The following is a 25414-nucleotide window of genomic DNA, read 5'->3' as shown; positions in this document are numbered from 1 at the left end:
CCAAAGAAAATATTGCTAATAAAATGATATTGGAGTAAAAATGGAAAGTAATATTAATTGTATTTTCCATTTCGAAGATTCGAATGCCAACCGCAAAATACTTTTTGAAGAGGCTTTATTAAATGCTAAGAATGGAAAAGTTTTGTACATATTATCTGAAGAACTAAATGAACTACCAGAATTATCTCAAGATTTGACTTCTCTCAACAAACACTTTATGAAGATGATCACATTTATGTACGTGAAAAGTTTAGATTTATTGTTAGAGAGTGTTTCGTCTTTACACAACTGGCAAAGTGTACCTACAACTATCATACTGGATGATTTAAGTGCTTACTGTAATAAAAGTAATTTACAAAATGCTAGTGGCATTGTTGCTTTGTTAATAAATACATCAGAAGTGTGTTCTAAGGTACTGAGCACCTCTTGTAAGCTACATATTGCAGTATCAAAAGCTAAAGTAGGTGAAGAATATTGTAACACATTGTATGACTTGTACAGTTGAAGTCATAGAATAAACATTGCTTTTGTATACCTGCCGCAGTGAGAGTTTTATTTCAATTGTATAAGCAACTGTTTTCTCCCAACACAATTAATTTATTGGCAATGTTTAAGGTCTTGTGAGGCAGAGCTGTTAAACTGCAAACCAGTAGGTTTATTCTCCATTTGTTTACATATTGAAGTGAAGATAAACAAACTTGTTATTTTGCTTAATAAAAACAACCAGTCTAAAACAACAATAAAAACTTAAACATACCACTATCCCAATTTTATCGGTCTTTTATGTAAGAAAACTACAGAATAGCATATTCGATGGAAACCATAATAGCGAAAAAGGAAACTTGGATTTTCCACATTATTAAAAATACTCACTCATCATGCCTAAACTATAAATCATATATCATTAATTCAATAAAACATCAATTATACAAATAATCTATAGGATAAAGATCTTTATTTACAAGGGAAGAATGTTTCACATAAATACACAGGAATGAATAGTTTATGAATAGTACAAATATATTATCACATCACCTAAATTTAAGTACAATGTAAAGCAAAAAGAATACGAAAATTGCAAATAGAAATAAATAAAATATGTAATAATTGTGATTTCCTTTGCCCAGTCTCAGAACACGGCCCATTGTTTTGCCAAGGAAGCCTGAACTCCTGTCCACATCATCATCAAGTCCACGCAGCAGTTTCTCTTGATACCGCACTTCATTGCCCAGCTCAATAGATATATCTTTTAGAGAAGATATCTTTCCACTCAGCTCTTCCGCCATACGTTCATTTTCGTATTCCAGGGCATCTTCTGTGGCCACTCTTGGAACTGGTTGATAGTTATACCCGTCTCGGGCGCGCCTCATGTTGCTTCGTCCCGCCGTTTTGATGATTTTTTATAATTAATTTGTATATATTCGATTAAGAACAAGTTAAGTAATAATGTACACTAACTCTTGTCACTTGCGTTTTCGAGATTTTATTACAAATATATGTAGAATTGACTCTTTGACGTCACTGTTACTGATTTTTTATAAAAAATAAACTCCGTTTGTTCTTTTATACAAAGGGTATTTCCTATTTCATCAGAAAATCCAAAATTAGTTGAATTACTGTATGGATTCGTTGGACTTGTAAAACATGAACTGACATTGACAGTTGACAAATCATCAATATGCGTTCAGTAATACGCGTTTATGCTGGAAGCAGAAATCTCATAATAATAGCACACTATAAAATCGAGACTTTTGGACTGTGATAAAAGGAAAAAAAAGTGAATGTATGCATCTCATTGCTCACTAAAAGATTGAAATTAAAAACATGCATATTAATAATTATGATATTGGCCCTCTGAGCAAGTTGTTGTCTCGTCATGGTCGTACGGGAACGGGAATGAGGCAAAACCCGAGGGCACAGTTTAGCTGAACCAAATCTGCTGTTTCGTACCTGGAAATATAATTAAGAAATTTATCTGGTAGTCTATGTAGGAGCGCATTGCAGCCACAGGACAGCTTATGGCAAGCTACTTGCGAGTGGCGATACAATGGAATCTGAATTCCCAGGGGGTCGCTCTTGAGGTGACACCCTAGTCTTTCTTGCTTTTAATGGCTGGCTAGAGGGTAGCTAGTACTATATGCTCAGGGGTGAGTGTCTTATCGCGTAAATGCGAGAAACGCAGCTACTCGTCTGTGACCCACAAAATTAAATTGAAATCCGCTATGACTTAGCCTATCATGGTGGAAACTTAGGGCCCATTTTTGAGCCGGCGAATCATTACTTGGCAATTAAATTATACTTTTTAATAGACTACTTTCTTGTGTCAGAAACATAGTCTGTTAAAATTTCGATGGTATCTTTTAGTGATATGGAAGAGTAGCTGCAAAGTATTAATGCATGGATGGACTATTTATTATAATTTGCTTTATCCTCAGGCTAACACGCTATCTCATTTATGCTAAAGGCGGTTATTCTAAAAGGTTAAATAAATATCCCAAAGTACATAAACATTTTATTCAGTAGGTATATGTACAATTTTATGATCTTCATTTTAAAACAAAGATAATCTTACATAAATTTCAGAAAGGCATACAGACTACCATGTATTTTGGGGAATGTATTGCACAACATTTTAAATACTAGCTTAATTGTAACTTCACATCTACGAAATTATCTGTATTAACATAATATTTTTAATTTAAGATCAATGAATATAATATTTGATAAACTTCAGATTCAAAATGAGTTGCCTTTTTACAGGACAATGCATGAAACCATTTCATAACCATCACATGGCACAAATCTACAATAATGTGTTATGTCTACGATATCACAATAAATGGATATAAACCGTAAAAACCCCAAAACATACAGTGTTTGTACTAAACAATGAAAAACGTCAAAACTGTCACAAATGTTATCCATTACATACACATTTTATGTACATAATTTTACACTAGCATAATAAAACTGTACATTGAACTAATCAATAAATCAGTCAATTAGTATAATACAACAATACACTCGATACCTAACACACCTCGGTAATGTAACAAAACAGTCATTTATCTTCAGATATAGATACAGTCTAGCTAAACAACATGTATGGGATCAACATTAAGAATGCAATTATGTGTTACTGTAACAGGATATATTTATTTACTTGTAATAATATTAAGTATCAGCTCTAACTTCATTGTCTAATGATCACTTAAATTCCAAGCCATTTTGTCGTTTATGATTCTTGTGTAAATGTGAAAAAGTACTGAAAATAATATGAACAATACGGGGAAACCTACATGTATTAAAGTTTTTATTTTATTTAGCCTCTAAGCACAGCTTGGAATATAATATTATTACCTTAATATTATACAGAATTGAAAGTTTACTTTGTCAACAGGGATCCTTAATTGATAACTGTTCTGAAGAAATGAGCAATATAGATTTTTATCATAAAAATTATACAACTATCACAAGTGTACAAAGACAGCTATGTAACTATAATAAACATTAAACAATGGCTTCACATTAATATTAATACAATAATGACGTTCAGTGATTTTTTGATAAAAAAAGGCTTTTCATGAAGAGTCACAGACTACGGGGAAAAGTCAAAAACGTTTCGTTCACCAGTAATAACGATCGTGCGGAGTGACCGGCGCGGTCCGCGGAGATTCATCCGGCGCGGAGGCGGCGCCCGGCGCGGACACAGTGACGCCCGGCGCGGACACAGCGGCGCCTGGCGCGGCGGCGCCTAGCGCGCGCGGCGTCAGATGTGCACGGGCACGTGCAGCAGCAGCGCGTCGCGGCGCGGGAACTCCAGCGCGCACATCTCGCACTTGTAGACGGCGGGCTCGGGCGCGGGCTGGATGGCGCGCAGGTCGTCGGCCGGGCGGCGCGGCGGGCGGCGCACGCGCGCGCTGGCCCGCTCGGCCGCGTGCAGCGCGCGGGGCCGCGCCGCCGAGCGCCGCCGCCGCCGCCGCCGCGCCGCCACGCGCGCCGCCTCCGCCTCCGACGCGCCCGAGCCCGAGCCGCGCGAGGCGGGCGACGCGGGCGAGGCGCGCGAGGCGGGCGAGGCGCGCGACGCGGGCGAGGCGGAGCGCGAGCCGCCGGCCGGGGAGGGGGACGCCTGCTCCCACTCGCGCGGAGTGCTCGGTGACTGCTCGCTCTTCAGTTTCCGCCGCCGCTTATACTTTCGTGGACCCGTCTGAAATTGTATGATAATGTCAATACTTTACCAACGCACACGGCAGTACGAGAAATCTAATTATTTGCTTTATAATACAAGCTACCAAGAACAATGAACACTTACTTGTGGCTGTCTTTTGAGCGCCGTATTAGCGTCACAATGCTGTATTAAATGTTGCACCAGTTCAGCACTGGAATGCAGGGTACGGCCGCAAACGACGCAACAATAAGCAGGCCCACCTGTTACACAATTTCAAAATTAAACGGTATAATATAAATGAACGCAGACCCAAGTTTCATTGTTGGGCTTATTAATCAAAACATAAAAATTGCATGTATGAACATAACATACCATTGGCCCGTCTGTCGGGCGCAGAATGGTGAGAACGAACGTGTTCTCGAAGCACTACACGCTGGTTAAACGCGCGAGGACACACAGCGCATGCGTATGGCTTCTCTCCTGTTACAATAATAGATAAGAAATAAACTCTTGCTTAGACTATGCACTAATTTATATTAGAACAAAATAGTAAAGTTATTATGATCAAGTGTATTTGTTACCTGTATGTATCCGCTCATGCTTCCGCAGCGTCCCGCCGTCAGCGAAGGCTTTCCAACAAAACCGACACGCATAAGGTCGCTCACCGGTGTGGATCCGGATGTGAATCTGCTGAGAGCTTCGCGATCCAAACACTTTGCCTAAGCAACAGTTAGAATCACGTTTAATATAGATAATAATTAGCGTATATAATTAAAATTTATGATAAAACGGGACCTCTTGTCACGTTATCTTGAAAAACTTGTAAAGGCTCGGCTCTCGAATATTCGAAAGATTTAAAGACAAAACCGAGAGTCGCTTTGCATATGAAGAGCATTTGTTTGAAAAACTAACATTAAACGCTATGAATAAAGTATGTATATATACTCTTTCTTTCCATCCATGCATAAGATATAATATGAACACTCACCGCAGACTCTACAGGGAAATTGTCGCAAATTATTTGAAGATGCAGTGTTGTTTCTACCTCTTGCCATTCTTTTTAACCTGCAATCAAAAGTAAGTTGTAATGTTAAATATTAGTCGAATAAAATACCTGAAAACTAACAAGTGCTTATGTTGTTTGATGGACTAACAATTGTTTTTAATTCAGATACCGAAGTGACTTTCTTTTTTGGTTAAATTTTTCACATAGCAAATAAAGCACACTGCCCACGGAGGCGTAGCTTCTTAGACGCGTATTCGTCATTTTACGTGCGCTATTAGTGTGCGCTTGCTTGCCGCTTCCAAACAAAACTTGTCCCGCTCGCGTGCAGTGACCGGGACGTACATCAAGTGGGAGCACGTGTGTGCACGTACACGTTTATAAACAATGTATAGTTTAGAAACATAAATATAAGCGAAATACCCTAGTTTTTAAGTATCACAATTATTAAAAACGGCTGAGATTTTATAGTTGTAAATTGCATTGTCTGCCTGTTTGAAGCTACCTTGAAAATTTCAGCCTTGCTAGCATATCGGGAAGTTCCGCAAAATTCAATCGGAATGACAAACAACGAACAAATTGAGTGTATAAAAACGTTGGAAAATGGCGATAACGGCTACGAAATTTGTACCAACTATTAGAAAAGGTATGCATATGGCTCAGTAGGACGTGGAGCGGTACCTGGCGGCGGCGGGCGCGCGCGGGCGCTCGGCGTGGCCCTCGGCGTGCGCCAGCAGCTGCAGCGCGTCCGTGAAGCTGTCGCCGCACACCTCGCAAGTGTGCTCCGCCCACGTGCTGCTGCTGCTGTCGTGCCGCTTGTAACTGCCCACACAAACGACATATTAGTAAACTAAATTTACATACTCGTCGATCTTTCAGTATCTTGCGGTTAGCCTGAGCGCAGGCTTTGACTTGTTCACTGGACTTATTGAATACAAGACGTTGTTTTTATAGAAGCATTTCTGTTTGAGTCTGAGCCCAGAAACCAGGGCCAAAATTCCGATATTTAAAATTCCCGTTTAATTAATAGAAATTGGATTAAAATGACACTATTGGGGTTCCTCTCAGCATTTTGTCAACACAATAATTCGAAATTCCAATGATTATGTTTGTTTGGGGCTGGATATGACACATGATTTCGTTCAGCGTGTGTACCTGTGCGCGGCGGCCACATGCCTGCGCAGCAGGTCGGCCCGCTGGAAGGCCACGCCGCAGTCCTGGCAGAACAGCTCGGGCCCGCGCATGGTGTCGTACACGGCGCGCTCGCCGCCGCCCGCGCCGCCCGACAGCGGCGACAGGCGGAACTCCATGTCGTCACCTGACACAAAGATACCAACATCAAATACATGCAGAATCGGATATTTTATTAACAGTGTGTGTTTTGGATTATACTTTCAGGATATTTGTAAAAAGAAATAAGATGGACTTTGATATGTAGTGTGAAAAAAACTTATTGACCATGAATAACATAATAAACGATTTCGGGAAAATAGTAAAATAGCTCATCATACTTCTATCTACATAATAGTAAACATCATTTGATCGGCCTTTTGGTATAGTGGTTAAATTCCCATGTATATTGTATTTTTAAGTCATGGGTTCAATTCCCACCCAGGATAGATGTTTGTTGTGACTATGATGATCATTTGTTCTGTGTCTCGCTGGGTATCACTATCTATATTTTGATAAATATACAAGTATATTTATCTGTTATCAAGTACTCCTAACACAAGTTTGGCGTTATTAGATGGCGTTATGTGAAAGTAGTGGAACATTGCAATGCTAGTTACCGGAGTCGGAGTCGTCGTATCGCACGGGCGGGTCGGGCTGGTCGCCGCGCGGCGGCAGGTGCGGGTGTCGCTGCAGCATGTGCGCGGCCAGCGCCTCGCGCGACCAGCACAGCTCGCTGCACGAGCTGCACTCCACCGGGGAGTCGCCGCCGTGGACCTACATACCAATTTACTATTATAGACTAGACTAGTACATTTTAGGGACCATTTTTTTCGTTATCTGTATGAACAAAATATTTTTTGCTAACTTAAAATTGAAAGCATATGTTACAAATGTTAATCAATCTTATGCTGCTATTGTCATTAGAAGTGAATTATGTTTGATATTTTAAACTAATTTTTTTTTTCTATTTGTCTATGAGGTAAACATAAATATGTATGTATTTTAACCAGCCAACACTAGTAACAAGAAACTCCAGTATGTTGTAAATTAAAATTATATCTTGATTGCACAGTTAGGTTATAAATAAAAAAAGGACATTTAGATTGGCTAACCCTGGCGTGTGACTGTAGCGCCTTCTCCCTGGCGAAGCCGACGCCGCAGTGCCTGCAGACGAAGGGCCGGCTGGGGTCGGCGGGCGGCGGCGGCGGCTCGGGCGGGCTGGGCGCGGACGCGGGCGACGGCGAGCGCGCGCGGGCCGGCCGCGCGGGGCTGCGTGCGCGCCGCGACCACTGCTGCGTGCGGGCTGACGTCATGTTCTCCCACATGCCGTTCTAGCACATACAGAACATGAAGAACATCTCTTATATATAAAAATGAATTGCTCAATACTCAATACTTTATTGTAGTTACAGGTGGTAATTCTAGGTATGAACAATTATGGACCCTGTAGAGAGCATTATGGTAGGAGAGAGGAAGAGCTCTGTTTGTTAGTCTCGCTAAAACTTGAGAACGGCTGAAATAATTAGGCTTATTTTAGTCTTGAAATATTCGTAGCAGTCCAGGGAAGTTTTAAACGGTGAGAAAATATGGAAAAATATTTAGACAAAAAAGAACAAAAGCTACGTAATAAAAGTGAATAATAATAACCACGAGAGCCGCGGGAAACGGCTACGATTGGAAAAAGTTAAAACATTAACTGATAAATAAAATTTCAGAACTATTCAGGATAATATCGAAAATAATAACTTTATTAATGGAAGAATACAAGTATTTACCTCTTCAACAGGCTCAGGATTCTTTTTCCGTCGACCTCGCTTCTTCTTTGGTTTTACAATTTGGTTATTGTCTAAAACGTCTTCTGTAACAATAAGGAAGAGGTGGAGGATTATTCCTCAATTCAACTGTAAAATACTAGCTAAGGCATAAATTTGTCATCATCTTCCATACCTTTCTATCGGCCGTCTTCTCACAAGAAACTCTCTTTACAGCCATATCGTCTTTCACACAATCCATCCATCGTTTCTTTGGTCAATCAAAGGCATAAATTAATATTAGGTACTAATCAGCATTAAGTTCTAACAACTCACCATAGTCTATGGAATCAGGATTGTCTGGCACATATGCATGGACTTTGAGATGGTTCATGAGATCACACTTGCGCACGTACCGCACGCCGCAGAGGTTGCACGCGTGCGGCCGGTCGTTCTGGTGAGCCACCATATGGTTCATAAGCGCTGCTTTCTTACGGAAACGCCGTGAACAGAAGTCGCAAGGCCATGGTCGCATTGCAGTGTATTCATCCTAATGATTAAAAAAGGTATTTCAGTATAAAGCTGAAATGCTTTAATGAAACAAGCAATATTGTAATTGGTGCTCATCCTTCTGCATATAAGCCTACCTAATTGTGTAATAATTATATTTATTTAACAAAAACATCAAATTCAAAGGTAGTTTTAAAGTTTTACTAGATATATTTTGAATACTAACTTGATCTGTTGGTAATGGAACATCAACATCATTTTCTTCTTTTAAGACCAAATCTGGATATGTTAGCTGTTCCATAGGAACTTCCACCCTGAAATTGCTAATAATTAAATTGTGTATTGCACGTATTAATAAACAAGATAATTTACACATACATCATAAAATGAAAGAACATAATTTTGCATTGATTGATTGATTATTAGCCTCGATTGCAGACAAACTAACGATCATAGCCATTGGTTGTCAATAATGCAGATCAAAACACCAAGAAGAGAAGTTGTCAATTGATATACATCAATTTATACATATTAAGATCACATATTTCTACTAAACTGTCACAAGCATACAATGTCTTAGTATTTAAAAAGTCTCTATCTCACCTTTCCTGGCCACCAGGAATCACCCAGTCATCAGTGATCACCTCTTCCGTGACACACTCCACATTAGGATCATCTGCTAGTTCAGCTGTCTCCGTGTAACTCACTACATCTTGTGCTAAGAACATTAAGTTTTCTGCGGCCATTTGATCTGTACTCGTCATCATTTCCTCTGAAGTCTGTGTGTAGATTTGATTCTCAACCTTAAGCTAACAAACAAATTTTAATATAATAAGAAGCATAATTTATTGAAATTAATTCTAATTATTTTTCATAATATGTTATAATTCTACTTTCTAATACTATTTCATCAGCAAACAGTGAACAATTGACTAATTATTTTTTTCTTTATAACTAAGTATGGCAGATAGAGCATATCATTACAACTAATTACTAAATTTTTTTTTTTTTATATAAGTTGCAGTTATTCTACAACTATATTAAAATGTTTCAATGTCTACTGTCTATTCTACTCTTCTGAGATCTGTGTAATATGTAGACAGAATACTCATGTCCCAAATGATCATCTCACCATGTTGGAATAAGATGTGACCTGTGCATTATCTAAGCCTGATATCTCCTCCTCCGTTTCAGCTGTTGGACTGTGCTGAAAACCAAATATTTTCTTCAGTATTGAAGAAAACAAAAGAAATATGTAAGAAGAAAATAAAAGATAGTATGTAACTACTCTTAACTTAAGAATTATGAAAATAAAAATAAACATTAGTGTGGACTTTCATAAGAATATTATTCATGCATCACCATTCCAAGAACCCCAAAAGAGTTAAAAGACAAAAAAAGAGTTAGAAAACAAATATTTCAGCTACACTAAAAGTAGAATTCTCAATTCATGCTGAATTAACCATCAACCCAATTTATTTAGATAATCATACTACAATGCATTACTAGCATCTTCAAGTGTCTTATGTCCCAGCAGGTAACACACTAAAGACATCAGTGTAGTATAGGTGATAAACATGCAACCAATTAAAATATAATAGTCTATAAGCCATTGCTAGATATGGACTTAATTATTGGGTATTAAAAAAGAACTAGTTTTACCTTCACTTCTACTTCTTCCTCCCACTGGAGGTTGAAGTCTTCTGCTTCGGTATCCATGATCTATTGCCGTTTTTCAATCCATTGAGACATGAAAAGTTATCCAGGAGACCTGAGCAAAAACAACATTATATAAATTTATTTATAAAGACTTTGGCAACAACTAGCATTTTTTGTCTATTAGATGCACATATTTGAGTTTTTTATCCTTGTATGGACTTTGTAAGATATGCAATTAACAGGTACTTAATAATTTTTAATGTCATAATCTCATACATTCATATCTATTTACTAATATGAGTGATTAAACCCGTACAAAACATATATAGTAAAACAAGTAAAACAACATGCGGGTACAGGGAACAGAATTAGACATTCCTGTCATTATTTCTAGGTACATCATAAAACAGCCTTGAATCAAAACATCAACATAACCTTATCATCGATTAACATATTTCTATTAAAGTATTTAACGAAATGACCAACCATAATTATAAAATATGCCACAATGCTAAAGTCGATCTAATAATAAAATACTGAAAGCCGAAACAAAAATGGTGTCAAGTTGGGAGTAAATATATGTAAAAAAAAGATTAGGTTATACTGTCAAATTAGAAGGTTATACACAAGAATCATTAAAAAATAGCATTATTTATACTTCGATAAAGAAAATTAACACTTAAACAGCTAGAAACATCACGTTCGACACTATAATCATAGCTATTTTACATATCTATACGTTTACATGACGCAATCATAGAACTTATCGATAGTTCATCATCGATGAAAACAATAATATAACCAAAGTCATTACAATTTTTTGAAAAGAGCTCACCTGGGATATGATCCGCATTTATAGATTTAATATTTTAAGCTATAAATTACACTCATAAGGCAAATATTTTCTATTGTTTGGTTATCAGACAAATGGCTATCTTCCATTTCCTTCCATTCCAACCACACCATAGACAAACAAACGCTCCCCGTCCAATTTACCCCAAAAAAATTAATTAAAATTTGGAAATCACCGTCAATGAATTATTTACTCCTTTTTTAATTTATGTATTGCTTTCGTTTAATTAGCCTAAAACTAAATGAAAAGTTTGGTCAATTGTAAAATAAAGCACCTTGGCAACACCATTTACTGGAACAGTGCAGCATTGCATTGCAGCATTGCAATCAGAAGGTAAGAAAAAAAACCTTCGCTTTTTGTTTAATTAATTTAATTGTTTAGTTAATTATCAACAAGTCGTTGAAGTCTTTATAACATTGTTAACTTGTTAATGTACAACTATACCCACATAGAAGTTTAGAACGCATCTGCCATGATGTCAACACAAGAGTAGAATTTTGTTTGACAGTGCTGTGACACTTATATCTTGCTTGTTGTTATCAATTTGTGCTTTCGTGTACATCATTAAAATATTCTTATTACCTATTTTTAAGCTGTTAATATACGGGATAAATAGACGAAAAATATGGCTCAAGAACTAAAAGAACTCTGTCAGCTCTTATTTCCTGATTCAACTGAAGGTATGTTATTGATATGTATTTCAACTGCCGGGCCCGGCATACCTTAAACATAAATTAGGTTCTAAAATGAAAATATAGGGAAATCTATCTTGAATAATTTAATGTTTCATGAAAACCAGGCCAACTTTTCCAAAGTAAAAATGACTAAACAAAATGCTCTATAAAATTGCACGTCTGAAGATTTTTTTCATGTTATTTGATTTCATAGAATATTTAATTATAAGACATTAATGCCAAATTAATTATTGCATGGCAAATATCACAATTATATTATCGCAAATGTCATATTTATACACTTTCAGAAACGGCAGAATATTTCAGTGACATTACTGACTACATTAAGAACTTGGGCGCCCAGAATTGGGAACATATTCGTAAAGAGCCAGAAAGGCTAACTGAAGAGATGAAACAGTTAACTGAACAGACACAGGAGCTAGCCTTCACTAACTATAAGACATTTGTTGAGACTGCAGAGATTTCACATACTATAATCAATGATTTAGCAAAATCTAAAGAATCCCTTTCATTATTCCTTGAAAACACACCACTGTTCTTACAAGAATGTGAAAAATTCTCACAAATTGCTGGCAACATTGTCAAAGAGAAGAGGTAAATAACTTTTTGAATCTCAGTAAAATATATCCAGCACTGCCAACAGAGCAAAATTTTAAAATTCTTTAATGATGATTTCCACTATTTATAATATGAATGGAATATCATCAATGAGCTCTTGTAATATCATATCAAGACTACCATTTTCTTAAACTGAATGAGTGAGAATTTTTAACTGAAGGTTTAAAATTATTTTTATATTGTTTCAGCCGTTACAGTTCTATCCGCAATCAAAGTGATAAACTGTTGGAGCTACTGGAATTGCCTTCTCTAATGAGAGAGGCGTTGAACGCTGAAGACTATGAAAGTGCATTAGATATCTTCACCTTTGTCCGTAATTTGTCCAAACGATATTCTGAAATACCAATAGTTCAGGTACTGATTTTCTATATTGTAATTTCAAGATTCTTAAGAAATTATTGAATAATAATGAATTTAAGAAACCAATAAAATAATTTAATTGTGCATGGAAAACTCCATGGTCGGCCTAGAAGTGGTGGCAGGATGATCTAAATACTTAACTCATTGGCTAGTTCCAAGAAACCTGGGAAACAGAATTGTGGAAGGATTGGCCAGCAGTGGGACACAGTAGGCAAGATAAAAAGTGTAAGACATCAATTTAAAATTTAAAATCAACCACCAATAGTCATCATCTGTCTGGTCTAACCAGATGCTAATAAGTACCAGTTTTTTATGAAGAGCAGCAGCCTATCTGTCCTGCTCATCACAGTTACTTGGGCAGCAGGAAACCCCTCAATAAGCATTTTTTGTTTCAGAACACCACTGCAGAAATAATGACATTGTGGTTTGAAACTTTATATCATCTTTTCAATCAATTGCGATATGATTTGCCTCTACCTCAGTGTTTACAAGTTAGTAATACTTGAAAAAGGTTACAAACAAATAAGTTTTTATTAGAAATTAAGTAGACTTTTTTGATTATATCTTTTTCTGACAGATTTTAGGCTATCTCCGTAGAGCAAATACAGTATATAGGTCAACAGATGATGATGAAGGCAGTATATACAATGTTGGTGGAAAAATAAATAGTTCACAATCTGCAAATGATGGCCTGCATGTGCACTTTCTAAAAGCAAGAAATGCTTGGTTTGAAAAAGCTTTAGAGGATGCGAAAAATGCAGAAAGTATGTATACCAACTACTAACAAGGTTAATTATGTCTTTTATACTCATGTTCCATAATAACTATACATATACCCTATATATTTTTCTTCTAGCACCGGAGAGAATATTAAGAAGAATTGTCGAATTACACAGAATTCATTTATTCAATGTTTTGACTCAACACAAGTCAATTTTTCTGTCTGATTCTCAAGAGTCGAAAACTAAAGATGACGAATTAAGTGGGACTAGCGCATTGTCGTGCTGGTTGAAGTTGAAGGTAAATAAAGTAAATTTAAATTAATTGTGATCACACATTGTCAGCCTTAGTTCAGCACACCTGGACATGCCTTCCTTGTTTTCCTCTGTCTCTGGTCTTAATCTAAACTTTTCTACATTAAAAAGCTATGATAATATATATCTTTATATTTTATTTCTCAGGTTGAAATGTTGGCTCAAATATTAAACCAAGATTTGCCCAAAGAAGACGAGGCTAGTTTCGAGTCTCTTCTTAATCAGTGTATGTACCTTTGCCTTTCATTTGGAAGAGTTGGAGCAGACATGAGATGTGTGCTGACACCATTGTTCAGAAATAATATCCTTAACCAGTTTCACAGTGGACTTGAGAAAGCAGACTCTCAATTTGAAAACCAAATGCGGTCATATAAAGTCCCCAGCATTAAGAATGTTCCAAGACCAATAAATGAAAGTGTATCAACGGGGCCGCCGGAAAACCTATTGGATTACTATCCTTTAGCTGAGTACTGCAATGGTTTACTGACTGTCCTCAACTCCATGAGAGTGACTGCCCCATTAAATATTGTGAAGGAAGTATATAATGCCTTCAGAGAATCACTCAATAAAGCTGTTCAAGTACTTCTGGCATTCTACTACAGAGAGCAACAGAGCTTTACTGATATTGAAAAACAGAACTTTGTTTCGCTATGCGTTTGTTTTACTGAAGACTTGGTCCCTTATATAGCGAAGTGTCTATCTCAATCATTCCCATCCACACAAGTAGCTGAACTGCTAGGTGTAACATTAACTGTTTTACAAGAGAGTAATATTTTACATGTAGACCAAACTATTGTTTGCGAACCACTTAGTTGCATAACGGGTGTAACTGTTAATTAGTATGTTATCAGTATTTTATTTTAGTGTAAATATATTTATGTAAATTGTATAACAAATAAAATAAACATGTTACAAAATTATAAAAATGTTTATTTTTATAAAAAAAGTGATTACACTGTATAAAAGAAATTAAGGCGTGGCCTTCTTAACAACTACGTAACTAACTAACAAGAACAATAAAGTGGAGTGGCAAAAAGGAATGGTTAATTATATTATCGTAAGTAATAACAAATATTTATTAACAAAACTTAACTCGCTTAACCCTAGATTTGCCTTCATCATTCCGAGATACCTCAAAGAAATGCGTGACCTTATCAATCTGACCTAGTGACTCAATAAATTCTCTATCGTGTGTAATTATAATGAACATGAAGTTTTTCTGCATCATTCGTTCTTGTACGATTTCACCGAGAGCCATACATAGACTTTTAATGTTGTCTTGATCTAAATTTGTTGTTGGCTCATCTAAAGCCAGGACACCAAACCTGAAACATATAAATAGTATTGTTTGTGAAACTTGAAAAGAACGGAATGACTCGCAAGCTTTCCTTATTCCCACGTAGCGTCATGTGTTAAGCGATACCACACGTTATAATGACGAAGATACGGTTTTGAATCATATGACACTAAAACTAGTCTGTCAACCACTGCAATCTCGATGTCAATGGGCTTTAAGAAATAGTATCTACTGGCTAACAATATCGCAATCTCATTTTAAATCTGTTACACGCATTTTAAATGGAGTACTTTTTCAAAGTAGTATCCGATTCAATAAAAGTGAGCAACATTTGTTTTCCTCACCTGGAACTAAACGTTTCTGCCAGAGCCAGTCTTATTATGAGACAAGCTAGAACTTTCTGACCTGCACTGCACCTTCCCCGCATGTCAATTTCAATTCCATTTTTACATTGGACAACTCTGCAAATATTTTTAGTTTGAGTTTAATTAGAATAAAGCACTTACTTTATTATTGCAGTAGAGGAAGCGTGTAGGCCGCGTATTGTATCGTCACGCGTCTACATCTGTAGAATGTTTGAATCTAATGTTGCGGTAGGTCCCCAGTACTTGATAATGAAGAGGCACAATAAATATTACCTGTATTCATATTTCCTCCTTTCTGATTCCATACTCATGCTGCCTTCAGCCTTAATAGCTATATAATCTATGTCGTTACCACTGTAGATTTTACTCCAAAGTTCCCTAGAAAATAAAAAAAAAACAAGTTTAAAAATAGAGATGCCTCTTGGAGTTTATAATAATAATATAATAATATATCCTGGGACAACTCACACACGGTTATCTGATCCCAAGCTAAGCAGAGCTTGTGTTATGGTAACCAGACAACTGATAAACTTACTTACATATTTCTAAATACATACATATTATAGATAAATTACACCCAGACACCAGAACAAATGATCATGCTCATCACACAACATTTGTCCTGGGCGGGAATCGAACCCACGACCTCCGGTATAGCAGCCAGGGTCACTAACCACTAGACAAACAGGCCCGTCGAAGTTTGTTTAAGTTTTTATAATATTTATCACACAAACAAATATTCCTCATTTTTAAAGAAACAATTGATACATTAAATTATCTTTTACTTACTTTATGATAAGGTTAATGCTTTCCATTTTCTTTTTGTGATACTCCATAAGACATTTCTCTAATGCAACAGAGTAGTCTTTTACGTCCTTGTCTAACATTTTTGTGACTTGCAGCTCATAGTACTTTTCTTTATATTTTTTTTCTGTATCTTTACCAAGAGCAGTCTTCAGATCCATTTTGTATTTCTTCAAAATTTCCTATAATTCAAAATTGAAACTCATTTCAATCTCAGTTGATACTCCTCAGTAAATATTAGATATTGTACCTTATGGGTTTTAAAATGTGCAATTTTAATGATATAATAAATTGGTCACGCCTGTAGGGATTAATGAACTAATTCAATTATAACAGTGTTTTACTCTCTTGATTAGGGCACTGGTCCTTCTATAAATGTATGCAGTAAAACATATAACCTTTTTGAAGTTAAAAAAAACTAGCTAAGTAAACTTACGTGTAGTTCATCTAATATACCATCGGTTTTAGCTTTCTCATTGGAAAGTTTCCTGTGCTTCACCAGCAACGAATCCTTCTCACTCAGATCATCTCTGTTAAGTGTACTTAATTTTTCATTTATTACCGCTTCTTCTTTCTTAAAATCAGCTATATTCTTTTGTACTTCTCTTAGTCTGACAGTGTCGTCCAATTCGCGTTTATAAATCTGAAATTTAGAAATATTATTCCTATTGGTTCGATGTTATAGAACAGTAGTTTATAGATAGGCTGAGAATAGACAGTAACTGCTACAATGAACAATATCTCCAGGCCTGTGCTGAAGCCTAAAAACTAGTCCTGAACAAACTTTAAAGTGCTCTATGATGTGGTCTAAAACGGTACTTTTATTCAGTAGTGGAACTCGGTTGAAATCATAATTCGACTCATGACCCCGCCGCTGCGCCGCTTCTTGCTTAGGAACGGTTGGGCCAAAACTAGTCAGACAATCCCGACAAATACGTGTGAGTAATCCGGTATCAAAACTGAATTTGTAAATTATGGGTTGATTTCAATATATTTACTAATTTAAATACACAAAATTAGTAAATTTTAATGCAATACTGTGTGAGTTTTTGCTCGAGATAAGCAGAACTAACGCAATTGACAATTTGAAATTGAATTTGTAAGAAACGATTTAGAGTTGACCCATTTTCAATCCCAATCGATATTTTTTTAGGGTCAAGACTGTTAATTTGTTTACTAAAACAATTAATCAGTATACAATGTTATAAAAACATTGCAGAAGAGAGCTGTTTTGTGATTGTATATTAGAAATATTGTACTTAATTTATTTTACCTACCTTTTCCTTACTAATCTCATCTTTCAAACATTCGATTCTCTTCGACGTCGCCTGTCTGTCGCTCTGTATTTGTTTAAGTTTCTCCTCACATTCCTTTATTGCCTCTTCCTTTTTAGTTTTCTCAAGTGGAATGTTTTTATCAATATGTTGTTTGATTTCGTGATTGATTGACTTAACTTTGTCGAACGCGATCGATACTTTCATAATTTCATTATTTTTTATTTCTATACTAGCCCTGGAACCAAAATAAAATTGTTGAACAGTTTTTGTACAATTATGTGCTTTATAGACGCCTCGTAAGAGAGACCGAAGACCCCTCTATTCGGGTGCCATTTTTTGTGATTCTTACCTTTGTGAGTGGTCAGTATTACTAAGGATCAATACAGACCAAATTTTTCGTAGGTTTTTAACAGTTACCTATCTACTGGTTACTGGCAAGAGTTGGTTTGATGTGATCTAATTAACAATCTGCCCTATTAAATAATAGTAATAAAAAATCAAAACAATACCTATTATTTTTTACAACCTCTGCTTTGGCCTGCACTTTCTCTTTAAGAGCCTCTTCGAGTGGTGCAATACCAACTTTCAACTCATTAATTTCCTCAATTAACTTCTCCCTGTCTGATTCCAACTGTTTCTTTGTCTCTTGAAGGTTGTAAATTTCTTGAACCTGCGGATATGAGTTGTTGAAATGATGGGCTTACAAACTGTTGGGACACCGTTCAACGCCGTGTAGTGCGTTGTCACTCTTTAACTACAACAATATTACTTTGCGATGTCGCTGTAGGCAGTCTGGCCGTTTACCTTACCTTTTTCTGTAGATTAAGACACTCTTCTTTGAGTGTGTTCTTCTTTGTACTTAGATCTTGTACCTTCTTATTGTGCACATTGAGTTTTTTCTGAGCTTCCTTGATTTTTGCTCTTAATGTTGATATTTTTTGTTTGAGATCAGCTTGCCGAGTGGAAGCTTCATCCAAAGTGATGTCTGACTCTACCTCTGAACACTGTTCTTTGATTGTTTCGAACTGCGAAGTACAGAATTATAATTTAACGGAAATTATGTCTTTAACCAAGCTTTTTTTCTTCTCAATGGTTTAGGATGATAAAGTTCTGATAAGTTACAACAATTAAAAAAAATGTTAGTTGTGAATGTAACCTGTATCTTACCTCTTTGGTTAATGTTCTAACTTCTTGGTTGTATCTGTCTAATAGAGGCATGTCTCCTTGTATTTGCTTTACTGTTAACAGTTTTTGTTCAGGTTCTAATAAAGACATTGATAGTCCATCAATTTCTTCTGTGAGTTTATTGATTTTCTGAAATGTTATATTAAAATAATAAATAAATAAATATAAATAAATAAATAAATGCGGACAATATCACATACATTGTTCTGAACCCAAAGTAAGTTGCTAAAGCACTTGTGTTATGGAATTCAGATACAACGAAGGTACCACAAACACCCAGACCCGAGACAATGTAGAAATGTGAATTTTTACATTGACCCGACCGGGGATCGAACCCGGGACCTCAGAGCTAGCGACACCTTGAAACCGGTGCATACGCCACTCGACCACGGAGGTCGTCTTATATTAAATATTGGTATCTCTTGTATTGTCATGGGTCAATAGCAGTTGAAGTCATAATTTTGTTTAACATACCGTTTCAACATCAACAAGGCGCTTTTCCAATTGTGGTTTCTCATTTTCCTTGAAGGTTTTAATTTTTTCATTCAATGATTTCATACTTAGCAGGTCCTCTTTCTTTGCTGACTCTCTTTGAAGCTGTTCAGATACTTTCTCTAGTTGACTAGGCACATTCATGACTTTTGTATTGAGTTGGCTTATTAAATCTGAAACCTACAAATTAGCAGACAATATTCAGTAAACATACAATTGCATTTCATTCTATTTCAAAGTAATCACACCCATATTGGCATCAAAAGGAAGTCTAATAGTAAAACATACCTCAGTTTCACTATCAAATCCACGGTTACATAAGGGACAACAACTATTCGATTTAAGTTGTGATTCGTATTTCTTGATGACGAACATTGATGACTGTAGAACATTACGATCATCCTGTAATTAATACATGTTAGGTATATTATACCGATAGACCATAAGACATTGATTTGTTCGTACTTTACGATTTTTAATTGCAGTTGTTGGGACTGCACAGCTATGTCCCCATTCGCTTCTGCCACCAAAGCCAACAATACGAACTTGCGCACTAATATTTCTTATATAATTATAAGGTATTAGGACAAGCATTGGCAGATCGCAAATTTGGTTGTCCTATGCAGGAATAGAACCCTCAACACACTGTCGTGTCACATACAGTAACCAGTATGTCACTCTGCTAGCGCGTTTTTTTTCTAAGCGTGTAACTTTATTTATATTATTACGATTATAAATGTTAAAGTATCTTTTTCTGTTTCGCTTTCACGCCAAAACAACTGAAGCGATTGTAATGAAATTTAGTACACAGATAGTCTGGTGCCTAGGCTACCGTTTAACTGAAAAAAATTGTTTTAAAGGGGCTTTTTTTTTAGGCCACTCCAGACTACTAATGAAATATTATGTGCATTGTGCACAATGGTTTTCGGTATCCATGATTTTAAGGGAAGGGAACCGAAACCACGGCGCGCTGTAAATTGAATTCCAAGCGGACGGAATCGCGGGACAAATCTAGTCACACATACTTTTAACCTTAAAGATGGAGGGATAAGCAGTATTGAAAAGTAGTTACTTGTAGTTTTTCCACAGTTGTGTTGATCTTAGCTAGAGTGTTTTCATAAGATTGCGTGCCACAAGCCTCGTACAACTTTTCTTCATCTTTCTCTTGTTGTTTGCTGCGTTCCATTAACGTACTACGAACATGCTTTCGTTCCTCTTCAAGCTTTGTTACCTAAATAAAAGAAAGGCTATACTTTATTTGTGTGACGATAGTTATTTTTTAATTAAATAAATAAAACATAAAAGCAGGCTACATAGTAATCTTTAGGCGAGACAGTTGATATTTGAATAGTATATAACTGGACTAAGAATGGAACCTTGTGGAAATCCAACCAACCAATACAATAATAATGATGAATGATCAATTGGTTATGAGTACAAGACAATTTATTTATGTTAATCCCGTTAATTCAAATATACAAAGGCAGGAACCCTTGCTGTTTCAAAAAATATCATAAATATTTTGCTTATTGTATTTACTGTATTGCGTCGTGATCACCTGAATCGAAAGCTTTCGATACGTCTTATTATATATTATACAATTTAATAATAACAATGATAATTGCGCCAGTAATATTAATAAAATATTATAACTTACAGAAGTCTTCTTGTCATTTAGGTCTTGTTTTAACGTATTCACTTCCGAATTTAACGCAACTTCTAGTTTGTTAAGAGAAAGAGCGTAATCTTTTTCAGGCATGTTTCCTAAGAGTTCAGTCAGTGTCGATCTATGCTTGTTTTTTAATAATGTAAACTGTTTTTCCTTCTGTTTAAGCATTTCTTCTTTTACCTCACGCTCCTTTAATTTAGTACTCTGTTTTTGTAACTTAGCAATCTGGGAAACAAAACATTAATGTTAAGATTTTGTAAAATAAGTTAACTATTTCACGTATACAAGACTTGGACGTATAATGACAGGTAGTGGATATAAAAGTAATATTATTACTAATTTTATTAATTTTCTTATATTTATTTAAATACTTATTTTCTATAATACCTTTTTGTCGATCTCATCCAGTTCATGTTCGTGTTTTTCTAGAACTTTTTCTTCTTCGTTAATTTGGTGTTGACATTCCTCAGTGTTTAATTCCTTCTCAGCTTTTTCCAATTCCCTGTATTTAGTAATTATTAGTATTTTAAACTTTTGTACACATAAAGAGGTACCTTCATATGAAAACACGCCGGCAGGCTACTTACTCTTCTGCCACTTTGTATTTTTTTTCTGCAGCTTCCAATCGAACTTTCGACTCATTGGCTGCAACAATTTCCTTCTCCAATTTTACAACTTCCCTTTTATTTTTGACCACATCAGCTTCTTTGCTGGATATTTGTTGATTATGACGAGACTGAAACCAAAACAAAATATAATGGATTGCAGATTGGGTTAACATTAATTGGCAGTTTAGCAAAACAATACTTTAAGTATGATTATTATAAAAAATATGAAATTATGATTATTAATATGGATAATGATTCTAAATATAATTTAGTAAAAAGTAGTACTTACGAGAGCTACGCGGCTTTCGTCAATTAACTGTTGTTTCTGTATCTCTTCTTTGTCAGCTAATGCCTTGAGCTCACTGCGTTCTTGTTCCAGATTTTTTATTGTTTTTGTTACTGCACTCATTGCTACCTCAGCTTCTTTCTGGGAGGCAACTGTAGATATATCTTCAACTCCTGAAGATATAAGGAAGATTATTTTGCATACTTTCTACAACTGAACCAATTTTAACAGATTTTGCAACTAGAAAATACAATCGGGCAGAGCCGCGTGCAAAAGCTAATCTTTGACTTACCGGCTAATTTAGCGACATCCACAATCATCTTATTCCTTTCCACAATTTTCTTTTCATTCTGACTCTCCAACAAAGCAAACTTTTCAAGTTTCAGTTTGAAGGCATCTTTTTCATTTGCAACAGTTTCTTCTTCTGTATTGAAATAAGATATTTTGGTGCATGACTCCTCAAGCTCCTTTTGTTTGGCCTTTACTGTACTCTCATAGTTACCTGTAATTCAAATGGATTAGTTTTTAATCCAATTTTTGAGCAATAGAATTAAAAATCGTTATAGTAAAATCTTACGAATCTTTTCCTTCAGTTCCGGCAAAGAACCTTCGAAAATATTTTTAATTTCTTTCTTTAATTCTTGTTCTCGTAATTGTCCTTGTTCTAATCTGGGAAAAAGTAGCTTGTATGTATTAGCGATTCGCATTGTCACTCACATGTTACCAGTTGTGTATCGAAATACCCATGCGCGTATTTGAAGTAATGAAAGTCGTTAGGGATTGCGTAAAAAACCCTGAATGCCCTGATCTAAATCCTGAACTCCCGCCAGTACGCGTGTAGATGCTTCGACGCACAACAATCACTGTTGTGAGTAGCAGTCGCAAAAGCAATTACAATTTTAAGTCTCTTTGTATAACCTACCTTACTTTTAATTTCTCTAGTTTTAAATCATATGTTGTGAGTTCACTTTCCAATGTTTTTATCTTCATTAGTTTATCTTCAACAGGTTTCAGATCCTTCTTAATTTCACACAGTTTAATTTCAGTTTCTGATATCTTTGTTTCAGTATTAATGACATCCATTTTCTTGTTCTCTAAATCTTTCTTTAGTTCTTCAAGATGACTAACTCTATCTTCTACAAATCAAGAAATCTTATATGTATTTAAGAAATTATACAAAAAATATATAAGACCAAATCAAAATCATCATCCAATATGATAAGACTTACCAAGTTTATCAATTTCTACAGCATATCCCTTTCTGATCTTTTTTAGTTTGTCAAAACAATTACTATATTTGTCTGAATCAAAGATTTCATCAAATCGTTCTTTGACTTTCTTGCCTTCATCTAGCGGCCAGCCAGATTCTTCTTGATGGCAAAATATAACAGCATTTAATATGGCTCTAGATACACCTAAAAGTTAATTTATAATGTTATATCAATTTTTTGGTATTTGCATGGGCTCTGGTTTACACCAGGACATTTTAAAGCAGTACTTCTGCAGTTGTTTATTCGAGATTGCATACAAATAAATGTGGAGCTAAAACTCTCTTCCACAATAAAAACAGTTTTACTTTAAAAAGGTGATGCAAGGCTCAAGGTTATTAAAGGTTGCAAGTTTATTAACAATTTGCAGATGTTTGACATCTGCAAATTGTTAATGAAACTGTGGTTCTGTCTTTTTGATGAACTACATAGACAGAGATCTAATGTCATGAATGAATGTAACATAAGGTTCCAGTCATTAAACTATTTTTATTTAACTGTGATGATTAGGATGAAAACAATCATTGGCCTAGCCTTTTCCCAACTATGTTGGGGTCGGCTACCAGTCTAACCGGTTTCAGCTAAGTACCAGTGTTTTACAAGGAGCAACTGCCTATCTGACCTCCTCAACCCAGTTACCTGGGCGACAAGATAATTAGGGTGAAAACAATATGATATGTAAATGATTTGTGGATTAAAAATGTATGAGTTACCTGTCCTAAGCCTTCTTCTTTAAGCAGATATCAAGTTAAACTTGGTCTGATGCCAGAAGAGTTGAAGACATGGTTATGCATGTGATGAATGAAGCATTTAAAAAGAAACATGAATGTTAATGTACTGATAAATTTATGTAATTATTAATATTGAAAAAGTAATACAAATACATATTTGTTATTTAATATTACACTGTTTGCGGCATGAGAAATATTTGGATTTTTTGTTTGATTCTGGTTAGTAATGATATTCAATAATGTGAAAAAAAACTAAGTAGAGAGATAAGATTATTTTATTTTAACTATTATTATTTTGGATTATGTTATTTTATTAATATTATGTATTTGTCAGATAAAATCATTTTCTTTTCATTCACGGGCTAACTTCATGAGAAGAGACCCGGTCCTTTTTAAAGGCGTGAATGGGGACACAGGTCCAACGCACAGAGGCCTTCTTGAGAACTTTAATATACAATGTGATGGGGCATCTACTAGGGATAATTCACCTCCGCTCTATGGAAGAACAGAGATGAAGAATCCAAAGTAGATGCAAAACTATTGCAATATGTATGTAAAACTAAATAGGCTATTATATAAATGAGACATGTTAAGTGGACCAGATAAAATCATTATTATTACTATTTCTTATTGATTTATGAGTATCATTAAAATTATACTGATTTAGGGAAAATAAGATATTCTACACAACTAAGTCTAGTTTTAGTTTCAATATTAGACTAAATATTATTTATTATACTGAAAGAATGATTGTATTAGTGATATTATAATTACAAAAAAAATAATGTAAGAACATACCAAGTTCATCATGAAGTACTGCATCCAAATCAGCGCATCTTTTAGATATATCCTTGGTTTTACCATTTTCATCAGTAATGGACAGCAAGGAGTCTAGTGTCCGGAAGGAAGCCTTCTTCTTTTGTAATACAACCTTCATAGACCTTGTTACTTCCATGTTCCTGCTTTTGGAATTTAGGAGCTGAAAGAAAAATATTATTAAAAAGTAAAATACTTGTTATATTACATTTAAAATACTTTGCAAAGTAAAAATAATCATTTATATTATTTGTATAATGTTTTGGGTTCCCATTTAAATTAGTAGATACTCTGTATTTATTTATAGGGCGTAATCGGGTGAAGTAACACAGAGAAGTTTTCGAGATAAGTTTCCATAAATTGATGTCATTACCTTAAGCTTTATTTGCGCCAAAACTTCAGTCGTTCTGTTTACTTTAGGGTCATGTACAAAACAGTCGTTGTGTCCCATTCCCGGTGGCATTTGTGACGTGATGGCATAACGCAGAGCTTCTATGATAGTGGTTTTACCACATCCATTCTGCCCCAATATTAAAGTTAGAGGACTTTCAAAAGATATCCCCTGTTCATCACTATCATCCGGGCCAAAACTTCGAATGCCGCGTATCTTCAGAGATTTAACAACTGCCATTGTTGCTAATCAATTCTACTTATGCTAGAAACAGTATCTTTCGCGCCTTGAAAAATATAGATCTTGCCAAGCGGCGAATAGTTTATTTCTCAGTATATGACAGGTTAGAACTCAGTATCGCCCTCAGTAACCGTAAATTTTAGATTTAGAATGACATTTCG

General features: G+C 35.6%; 4 protein-coding genes across 4 annotated transcripts; 1 reads left to right on the top strand and 3 right to left on the bottom strand.

The window, feature by feature from the left end:
* Positions 1 to 924: 924 nt before the first annotated feature.
* LOC113498446 (BET1 homolog) lies at positions 925 to 1392 on the bottom strand. The gene has a single exon (XM_026878425.1). It carries the CDS (start codon positions 1368 to 1370, stop codon positions 1032 to 1034), a length of 339 nt encoding a protein of 112 aa, XP_026734226.1. The 5' UTR covers positions 1371 to 1392; the 3' UTR covers positions 925 to 1031.
* On the bottom strand, positions 939 to 11219 carry LOC113498783 (replication initiator 1-like). The gene is made up of 16 exons (XM_026878927.1): positions 11100 to 11219; positions 10268 to 10376; positions 9738 to 9830; positions 9209 to 9414; positions 8832 to 8919; positions 8432 to 8645; positions 8120 to 8202; positions 7457 to 7675; positions 6962 to 7118; positions 6327 to 6489; positions 5853 to 5993; positions 5157 to 5233; positions 4750 to 4887; positions 4541 to 4648; positions 4313 to 4428; positions 939 to 4207 (listed from the first exon to the last, which is right to left on the bottom strand). Exons 2-16 carry the CDS (start codon positions 10322 to 10324, stop codon positions 3770 to 3772), a joined length of 2298 nt encoding a protein of 765 aa, XP_026734728.1. The 5' UTR covers positions 10325 to 10376; positions 11100 to 11219; the 3' UTR covers positions 939 to 3769.
* An 88-nt stretch (positions 11220 to 11307) lies between these two features.
* LOC113498439 (conserved oligomeric Golgi complex subunit 8) lies at positions 11308 to 14740 on the top strand. Its single transcript, XM_026878418.1, has 8 exons — positions 11308 to 11450; positions 11711 to 11797; positions 12100 to 12406; positions 12619 to 12784; positions 13186 to 13281; positions 13368 to 13554; positions 13647 to 13810; positions 13972 to 14740. Exons 2-8 carry the CDS (start codon positions 11743 to 11745, stop codon positions 14662 to 14664), a joined length of 1668 nt encoding a protein of 555 aa, XP_026734219.1. The 5' UTR covers positions 11308 to 11450; positions 11711 to 11742; the 3' UTR covers positions 14665 to 14740.
* On the bottom strand, positions 14734 to 25396 carry LOC113498435 (DNA repair protein RAD50). Its single transcript, XM_026878408.1, has 22 exons — positions 24996 to 25396; positions 24605 to 24785; positions 23037 to 23222; positions 22730 to 22943; positions 22385 to 22476; positions 22100 to 22309; positions 21811 to 21980; positions 21501 to 21649; positions 21301 to 21415; positions 20902 to 21138; positions 20317 to 20475; positions 19533 to 19646; positions 19227 to 19424; positions 18735 to 18881; positions 18377 to 18592; positions 18077 to 18237; positions 17568 to 17802; positions 16727 to 16933; positions 16276 to 16472; positions 15760 to 15864; positions 15466 to 15582; positions 14734 to 15149 (listed from the first exon to the last, which is right to left on the bottom strand). Exons 1-22 carry the CDS (start codon positions 25251 to 25253, stop codon positions 14903 to 14905), a joined length of 3915 nt encoding a protein of 1304 aa, XP_026734209.1. The 5' UTR covers positions 25254 to 25396; the 3' UTR covers positions 14734 to 14902.
* Positions 25397 to 25414: the final 18 nt, after the last annotated feature.

This window comes from Trichoplusia ni, chromosome 11 (assembly GCF_003590095.1).
Source record: "Trichoplusia ni isolate ovarian cell line Hi5 chromosome 11, tn1, whole genome shotgun sequence".
NCBI classification, from domain to species: domain Eukaryota; kingdom Metazoa; phylum Arthropoda; class Insecta; order Lepidoptera; family Noctuidae; genus Trichoplusia; species Trichoplusia ni.
Note: the sequence above shows the minus strand (reverse complement) of the source record. Positions and strands in the feature narration are given on the sequence as shown.